At 41.5% G+C, this 10,138-nt stretch overlaps 1 protein-coding gene across 1 annotated transcript; it reads right to left on the bottom strand.

The window, feature by feature from the left end:
• Window positions 1–6,986: 6,986 nt before the first annotated feature.
• Window positions 6,987–8,384, bottom strand: LOC308086858 (E3 ubiquitin-protein ligase TRIM35-like; the record flags this gene model as incomplete). Its single annotated transcript, XM_080430501.1, has 1 exon — window positions 6,987–8,384. One exon carries the CDS (start codon window positions 8,382–8,384, stop codon window positions 6,987–6,989), a length of 1,398 nt encoding a protein of 465 aa, XP_080286627.1.
• Window positions 8,385–10,138: the final 1,754 nt, after the last annotated feature.

Here is a 10,138-nt window from a genome sequence, read left to right as displayed (position 1 = left end):
AAACCAGGGTTCTGAAGAAAGCTGGCTGAAGCGCGAGTGTGTCTCTACATTTTATCAGATATTCAAATCAGTCTTGTCGTAATAGTGCACCAGTCTGTTTTATATAGTATATATGAAGGCAGTCTCCAGGATTCATTATCATGGTATGACAGCCAGGTTTCAAAGGTTTCTATGAATTGAGTTCGAAGGACCCCAATAGAAACAAGCCATAAGGCTTTCTTGGGTTTTAAATCCTATTAGCTGACCTTGTATTGAACTGTACTTCCATGTGTTTTTTTCTGCAAACTTCTAATAAGGTATTCAATCAATAAATCAATCAATCAATCAATCAATCAATCAATCAAGGACAATTATATAAGGATGACAGCTGTAAGGCACTGACATGATTCAGTAGTCAAAATCTGTATGCTGATCTTGTAATGATAATCTTCATATTTACTGATAGATGACTAAAAAAAAGGCCAGTAATCTTTTCCATGGATGATATCAAGTCATCAGATCTCAAGAGCTCAATCATTCTGGCCAATCACAGTGTCTGAAGTGGCCAGATAAGTGCAGCTGTAATTACCTCAGCCCCATCAACATGCTCAGCCACTCTCCTTGTGTTTTTTTTTTTTTTGAGGAGGTCAGTCAATGTCACAGATTGTTCCCCCTATAGCAGTGGTTCTCAACCTGTATGTCCGGACCCCCAGGGGGGTAGCCATATGATTTAGGGGGGGGCCCCCAGATAACTGTTAAGTGACAATTTAAGGACTTTTTAATACTTAAATAAAAAAAGAAAGAACAAATATCATTACTACATCAAAAGTAATCAACAAACTATACTTTAAAAACTGGTCAAACATTGGCCAAATTGTCAAATAATATAAGAAAGAGGCAAATAGCTGATCTACAAGCTCACAACGCCTCGCAACGCAAGGCGTTGTGAGCTTGTAGATCTGCTATTTTAACAATATTTATCTGTGGAACCGAGGCAAACAAAATGTAATGCCTCAACAACTCCTTCACCCTGACAAGTGCTTGTCAGGGTGGGGGGTCCCCAGTTCAAATATGATTATTTTGGGGGGTCGCGACCTGAAAAGGATGAGAACCACTGCCCTATAGCAGCTTATAAATGTCTAGACTTGGACTCAGCATGACCCCATGGTCTGAGGTTGAAGCCAAAAGGGCTGCAGTCTAACCATTACATACAAATAAAATCACACTTTGACAATCGGCTAAGAATCATAATATAGGTCATCACAACAAGGCATAGTAAGTCTCTTAGCATACAGTAATATATATAGCCATTATCCACATGAATGCAAGCACACAAACTATGCACACAATATGTAGGCTACTATAATACATGCGACATGTGTGCATGCGTGTAGCCTATGCATATCCAAACACAAGCACGTTGCACACACACACACACACACACACACACACGCACATGCACGCGCGCGCGCGTGCGTGCGCACACACACACACACACACACACACACACATGCACGCACGCATGATATGACCCCCCCCTAAACACACACACACACACACACACACACACACACACACACACACACACACACACACACACACACACACACACACACACACACACACACACACACACACACAAACACACATTCTGTGCCTACACCATGCTACGATATTTATTTATTTATTTAATACTTTACAGAACAGAAAATGCTCCACTAGTTCAGATATCTGCTGCTACTGAAACACTTGCCTCTCCTCCTATCCCATGAGGGGAGTCTGGAGTCCCTGGAGGATTGAGACCCAGGCCTGTTGCCTAATAGCCCATTCAATAGACACAGCTCCAGCCAGCCACACATCCCCTCCCCTCTGCGTGTAAGGTTTCTTTCAAATGCTAATGACCTGCACGGTTCTTTGTGCTGTGTTATCTAGACGTTTCTGAATCACACATGTGGGGGGATCTGATATGTCTCCTAGACCCTGACTGATGCCAGTCACACAGCACAATACTGTAGCTGTGTGTTTGTGTTCCAATGGAGATAACAGCACATGCACTGTGCCTGCGTTGTAGAGTCATGTGGGCCAGTATAGTGGTTCTCAACCTTTTCAGGCTATGACCCCCCCCAAAATAATCATATTGACCACCCTGACAACAAGCACTTGGAATGTAGGAGTTGAGGCATTAAATTTTGTTTGACTCGGTTCCACAGATAGCTTTGTGGAAATAGCAGATCTACAAGCTCACAAGGCCTCGCAATTGCGAAGCCTTGTGAGCTTGTAGATCTGCTATTTTCAAAAATGTTGCCACTTTCTTATATCATTTGACAATGTTGAACCAGTTTTATTGTATAGATTTTTGATTACTTTTGATGCAGTAACAGTCTTTTTATTTTATTTCTTTTTTTGTTGTTGAAATACTAAAAACAATGTATAGGCATAGGCCTATGTTCCATGTTTGTATTCTTTTAACTTTGCAGCAGTCCTTACAACTAGCATAGTTTAGCCATGATGTCATGCCACGGTCTTCTGATTGAAATTCAAAGCTTAGAGGTCTGTTGAGCCACACCAACATTCAACAGAGACACACGTGTTACTGTTGTTGACAAAATAGTCATTTAAGTTGTGACAGAATAAAAAAAGTTAACATGTAGCTACACAATTTTATAGCTAGTAGCAATTAATAATCAAGTTAATGTCTAGGCTCTATCTATATCCATCGATTAGAACCTAACTAAATATAAATAGCAGCTGCCAAAAAAAGAAAGAAAATAAAGTAAGACACAAAACACTATGCATGCACAGTAGAATAAACAAACCAGTCACTTACCATCATCTATCATAAATAGTGATGAGATTAATATAATGCGCGCAAGTAAGTCAAATCTATGACGCCGAATTAAATCCATAATCATGATAGGAAATCATCCTGCTGGCTGTTTGGATGTCATGTCATAAAGATCCTTTTCCCAGGATGATACATCTGCCTGCAGCGTGTTGTGTGTCAACTACAGACGCACTTGAGTTGAGCCTCTCTCTCTCCTCTCGCTCACCAATCACTTGATGCGCTCTTCTCAGGCGCAATGATCCAATGGGGGATGCATTGCCTGCAGAATGCAGATTTAATAGCCAATATCTCGGTTCTATGTTCTAGAACTTCTTGCTCAGTTAGCTCAGTATCAGTGTTTGGCGTAAAATAACTTTGTTTGTTTTTTATATGCAGTTGGGTTTCATGCATATGGCCTAGCCTTAGATTAAGATTCTCTTTTTTTATTATCTATATTATTTTTATTATTATATATATATTTTTTAATCGATTTTGACATATTTATAGAGAGTCTTGGCTTTCACCCCCCCCCCCCCCCCCCCCTCCCCCCAGCTTTCACTGAATTGTCACCTCAAGGCCCGTAGTTCTCCAAACATGTACAAATGCAAAATATAAGGTGCTTACCTGCGTGCCCCAAATGTTAAATCGGTCTCTGGAGTAGTTGTGTAATGTAATAGTCCATATTTTTTCAATAAAGAAGTGTTTTAATCCCGTCTGTGGCCGATTCTGTCGGAAGTTCCCAATGGGCGGTAGTGACGGGGCGCATCCGGAATTTCACTCAATGTAAACAGGAAGTAAACGAGGGGAGGAAAATGGTGTTCGGCCACAGACGGGATTAAAACACTTCTTTATTGAAAAATATCGACTATTACATTGCACAACTACTTCGGAGACCGAGTTAACATTTGGGGCACGCGGGTAAGTACCTTATATTTTGCATTTGTACATGTTTGGAGAACTACAGGCTTTGAAGGTAACAATCCAGTGGAAACTGGGGGGTGAAAGCTAAGACTCTCGTAGATATAAAAATGTCAAAATCGATACAATAGACCTACGAGGGTCTTAATCTAAGGCTATATGGTCTACTGGATCATAAGAATAGGTCAAAATGTGGCTTGATTGTGATTACAAAAAATCTTGTTTGGTAACCGCTGTATAGCCCAATGGTTCTCAACCTGTGGTTCGGGACCCCCAGGGGATCCCCAGATGACAGTGAAGTGACAATTTAAGGACTTTTAAGACCTTTTTGATAATAAAAAAAACTGTACTATAAAACCTGGTAAAACATTGGTCAAATTGTCAAATAATGTAAGAGGCAAAAAAATGAAAAAAGCAAATCTACAAGCTCGTAGGCTTACATAGGATATTTTCACAATATTTGTCTGTGGAACCGAGTTAATCAAAATGTAATTTTTGCTATTAGTTGTACTTTGAGTGCTTAAGTATATTAGTGCTTTAAGCAGTAGGCTGTTGCTAGTTTGTATTAGTTGTAGTTGTATTTTATTAGTATTTGTGTAGGCTTAAAGCAGTAGGCTTAAAGCAGTTGAGCAGTTAAGCAGGCTAGTCCAACCAAGTGCCTTGCTAAGTGTCTGGGAGAAGGCCCATCACATCTCAAGGACTATAAAGGCAGCCCTGGCATTGTTTTCTTCAGTGTGCTTTCAAACTCCGGAGACCTGATCTACTGAACTCATGATCTGGTGTAGTCTAAGTATAGGATTTTCTTATCTAACAGGTTGCTATTAGTTGTGCTTTGAGTGCTTAAGTATATTAGTGCTTTAAGCAGTAGGCTGTTGTTAGTTTGCATTAGTTGTATTTGTATTAGTATTTGTGTTTGAAGCAGTAGGCTTAAAGCAGTTGAGCAGTTAAGCAGGCTAGTCCAATCAAGTGTCAGGGAGAAGGCCCATCACATCTCAAGGACTATAAAGGCAGCCCTGGCAGTGTTTTCCGACCACTTCGGTCTGCCGCCTCGGGGCGACTGGTTTCCCCGTCGCTCAGTGGACCTTCTGGCCGATCTACGCGGTCACAGCTTTTTTCTGTTCTCGCCCCACAGTGGTGGAATGAACTCCCCACTGATGTCAGGACAGCAGAGTCACAGCCGCAGGCTGAAAACCCACCTCTTCAGGAAACACTACCCTGACCCTTCCATTTAGCCTACTTGTTGTCAATTATTTGTATGAGCTCTTGTTTTATTGGATCTTGTTTATTTTGATACACTTATTGGTTTTAACTCTTGCTCATTTGATTTTCCTATTTGTCTCATCTGTTTAAGAAAGTAGGTAGCTGATATATTGCACTTTTACCTTAGCGCTAGGTATACTCTTAGTTGCTTGTTTTAGTCCTTGCTGGTGCTCCGGCATCTGCCATCAAACCCCTGGAGCTTGTTCAGAAAGCTGCGGCTCGTCTGGTGTTCAACCGCCCCAAGTTCTCCCACACAACCATCCTTCTCCGCTCTCTACACTGGCTCCCCGTAGCGGCTCGCATCCAGTTCAAAACCCTGGTGCTAGCCTATAGGGCAGTGAAAGGAACAGCTCCTTCCTACCTCCGGGCTATGGTCGATGCCTACACCCCTGCCCGACCACTTCGGTCTGCCACCTCGGGGCGACTGATTGCCTCGTCACTCAAGGGTCCTTCTGGCCGATCCACACGGTCACGACTCTTTTCTGTTCTGGCCCCACAGTGGTGGAATGAACTTCCCACTGATGTTAGGACAGCAGAGTCACTGCCCATATTTCGCCGCAGGCTGAAAACTCACCTCTTCAGGAAACACTACCCTTCCTCTCTGCCTGACCTACTTGTTGTTAACTAGTTGTACGAACGCTTGTTTTCTATTGCTGTATTGTTTATTGGATTATTGGATTGTTTATTGGATCTTGTTTAGTCGATTCACTTATTTGTTTTAGCTCATGCTCATTTGATTTAGCTATTTTGTCTCATCTGTTTAAGGAAATAGGTAGCTGATATATTGCACTTTTACCTTAAGCGCTAGGTATACTCTTGGTTGCTTGTTTTTGCAGATAATGCACTAAAGACTTCTGGTGATTAGTAGTTTTCGTTCCCTACCTATGTTGAATACACTTATTGTAAGTCGCTTTGGATAAAAGCGTCTGCTAAATGACTGTAATGTAATGTAATGTAATGTAGAAGAGAATGCACTTAAGACTTCCGGTGATTAGTAGTTTTCTTGCCTACCTACGTTGAATGCACTTATTGTAAGTCGCTTTGGATAAAAGCGACTGCTAAATGACCGTAATGTAATGTAATGTAATGCCTCAACCCCTACAATTCCAAGTGCTTGTCAGGTTGGGGACTCCCCAGTTCAAATATGATTATTTTGGGGGGTCACGGCCTGAAAAGGTTGAGAACCACTGCTATACCTACTTGATATAAATATTCGGTAGCCTATGTGGGTACCTCTGTTAAGAAATTCATCATCAATCCAAGACTTGATTAATTAGCAATACTAAGCAGTCCTTAGAATTTTAGGCTATTGTTTTACTTACTTTTTGCTATGGTCTGCAGCTAATGCTTAACATATCAACACGCGCACACACACACACACACACACACACACACACACACACACACACACACACACACACACACACACACACACACACACACACACACACACACACACACACACACACACACACACACACACACACACACACACACACACACACACACACACACACGCAAATTCTATTATATTGACAGTGGGAGTAAAAACAAATCCATATACATTTCTTAAATGAAATAAAGTATTTATTTGCATATAAACTGACCAAACAGCCTTCAGTTGTAAAGTTTTGTAATTTCAACAACAACAAAATTTGAAAGGGCCAGGTGTAGATAAAAGAATTGGTGAATGCCTCAATGATTTTTTTATTTTTAAAAACAAATAAATTGCTCATGCAGTAAATCTTATTCCACAGACAGTAAACATAACGTGTTTTTTAAGATACCTTTTCAAGTGCAAACAGCAGTGAGGTCTTTTACCTTTCTACACATAAAAGTTCAGAGTCTTAATTTAACTCACTGTGAATGTAAAAAATTACCTTTAGGTTTTCAGAGGTAATTTACAGTGTAGATTTGACCTGTCCCATATGTCCACTTTCAATTTCCAAATGTTACTGGCATCTCAATAGAAGTTAAACGTTTTGGTGTAGAGGTTACACAGAAATCAAACCTTCACTGGTAAGATCTTCAGAGGAGGGAATTGCCCGACAGTTCCAATGTATATAAACAGGCTCTCAGTGAAGGTGGCTGTGAACGTATGCAGGTGTGTGTCCGTTTCAGCGTCAAAGTATGACAGCTTCCCTTTATCCCAGTCTAGAATCATTCTGATCCTCATGAGATTCTGCCTCACTGGCAGGTCGACGTTTAGCCCCGCGGACGATTGTGCATTGCATTTTCCATAATAAAACCCTATTCTCCAGTATGCACCCTCTATATCTCCCTTCCTCTGGACTGACCCTGTTGCCATGCCAAGTATCCAGTATCTGTTTCCTCCGACCTCCACATCACAGCTATGAGTCCCTGAGTTAAAGCCCTCGGAGCCCAAGACCTGAATCCAGGTGTCAAATCGCTCCGGATTGTCGGGAAGTTCCTGTCTCACTCTGCTCCATCTCACCGTGGTCAGATCCTCAGACAGAACGAGATCTGGGTGAGCCGTGTTGGGGTCCAGAATCATGGACTGGTGGGGGACAATCTTCCCCATCTTTTCCCATACATTGAAGGTCAAGTTGCCCATATGCTTGGCCACATCTATCAGTGCTCCTGAGATCAGCTGTGGGTCCATCTGAAGTTTCTGAACGAGCTCTGTCTTCACTCCTTGAGGCAGAACCGTAATGTTCTGCATCAAGGAGATGTCATCAGCTCTAAGCTTCTCCTTTATGGCGCTGACTGTGTTTGAAAGGGTTTCGATGTCTCTGCTCAATCCTTGGATGAACTCTTTCATCATTTGTCTCTTCATCCCCGCTTCTTCCCTCAGTGCTTCCATCCTTGCTTCCTCTTCCACTTGGAGAAACAGGTGAAGCTTTGTAAACTCGTCATTAATCTTTTTGGCTGTGTACTGGTTCTGGACATCGATGTGTTTTTCTATTTTATCACAGTTGAGTTTAACTCCATGAAGTGCCTTTAGTTTCTCCTGTAAGGGGTTCAGCACACTCGCGAGTTCCTTCTTCTGGTCCAGTGCAACTTCACAGATGGGCCTGAATCTGTGGTTGGTGTGTTTTTTAGAATCTCGACACACAAGGCACACTGGTTCTTGATCGTCCAGGCAGAAGAGTTTGAGGCTCTCACCGTGCAAACTGCAGACGACTGCCGCTACTGCACCTCTCTGACTTCTCTCACTTAGGAAGGTCTCACAGAGGTTCTTTAACACCAAATTACCAGGTGGGTCGCTCTTTGACGATCTCCTCCGACAGAAGGGGCATTCACCTTGTTTCTCTTTCCACCATCTCTGCAGACAGGCTTTACAGAAGCTGTGGCTGCATGACAGTATGACAGGATCATCGAAGATGTCACAGCATACAGCACAGCAGAAATCCTTATCTGGAACAAACAGTGGGAAGGACATTTCCTTTTTCTCAGATTTTCCTGTAGTTTTATTTCTAACTTTAAGCCACTGTTCTTAGAACCTTCACATTAATTTGACCAAGAAGGCAGCAACAGGTCCAAGTTCCAGTTTTATCCTGCAGTGGGGCAATCTGTCCTCTCTCAGCTGTAATATGTCTGAAGTCCAGAGGCTGTCAGAGCTCCTGTTTCTCTGCACTCTGATAAACCAGTCCAGTAAGGTACACGCCAAGTAGCCCAATAAATATTGCATTGCCAGAAATACTGTTGCTCCCTCCCATGTGCTCTTATCCACTCCTACTTACAAACAAACAATCAGTAGCAGAACTGCTTTGCATACAGTACTGTATGCAAAGCAGTTCTCTCTATATTTATCACATTCCAAGGTGGTAGACTCATGGTCAACGTGGTAAACTGAACACGAACTTGTTCTTAGGAAATTTAGATTAGATTAGATAGCTCTGAGGAAATTCATCCAGTCACTTATCTGATAGAGTTTCATGTCATAGTTCTTAGGAAATTCATTCATTCACTTATCTGAACTTATCAGGTTGCACTGCAAGTCTTGGCGTGTGTATAGCCTGCCCTACTGTATGTGTTACTGATACTATAATGGTCACTATATATAACAGCAATACCTATACTGTTACTGAGAACGGTAGGCTGGAATGTGAATTATTCTATTCTACTGTATACGCTACTGATTAGACCTATTCTGTAGGGAGAAAAGTATATAGAGAGGGTATAACAGGTGACAGATAGATAATGTCTATCCCAGTCCCCAAACCCTGACTGGGTTTAGACATTCACACAAAAGTCTTTCAATTTCAACAGTCTACCTGTCTGAGACGAGTAAACCACATCCATCTGATACTGAAGTATCTAAAAAATTGATATATAAGGATTATTTGAAAATACTGGTTTGGTGTGTGCACATATTTGTGAGCATAACAACGTTCTGTGGTATTATAAATGGTCTCCTCATTAAAAGGAAAGGGTAGAGGAATGTGACAGCTGCCGAGGGCTATTGAACGACACAGATTAACAATTACACGGACAGACAGACAGCCTCATGGAATGACAGAAAAATATGTCGTGACAGGAGCCTTTACAAACTGGTTGGAGGAGGATTTCTCGAATACACTTGAAAGATGTAGATCTATACTACTTTAGTATAGGACATACTGTTCCACTGAACAGGTGTTTACTTACAGGTGCTGTAGTGATATGTTTTTTGTTAAAAGGTTAAAGCTCTATATTCCGATAGTAATCATTGCTATAGAGCAGACATATCCAGACAAGTCCGGCCCAGGGACTATCATGGCATATCATGGCATGCATCATTTATGGCCCGCCAGTAGAGTCATGTGAAATTCATACATTGAAATATGTTAATGTTAACCTAGGCAAATAGGCAATTTCTCTGTGGAATTGTAATGATTCCTAACTACTTGTTACTTGTTTGTTTCATTCTCATGATGTGAAAGAACATTTTTATTCTATTTTTACTAAATAGCTACAATGGGTATTGCATAAATGGGTGTTGCACAACTTGCATTGTTCCCGACTTGCGTGGTCCTCGAGTAGGCGGTGCCCGAAGGGCACAACTTGCACTAGTTAAAAAAAAAGTGTTGTAATGCAATGCATTTGTATATGACTTTGTTATGGTCCAAAGGTACAGTATGACAGGAGATGCAGTCGACCCTAAGATATTTTCATATTTTCAAATATGGCCCCCTTTGAAAAAAAACTTGGACC

This window comes from Gymnoscopelus braueri, assembly GCF_963280865.1.
Source record: "Gymnoscopelus braueri genome assembly, chromosome: 6".
In the NCBI taxonomy this organism is placed as follows: Eukaryota; Metazoa; Chordata; class Actinopteri; order Myctophiformes; family Myctophidae; genus Gymnoscopelus; species Gymnoscopelus braueri.
Note: the sequence above shows the minus strand (reverse complement) of the source record. Positions and strands in the feature narration are given on the sequence as shown.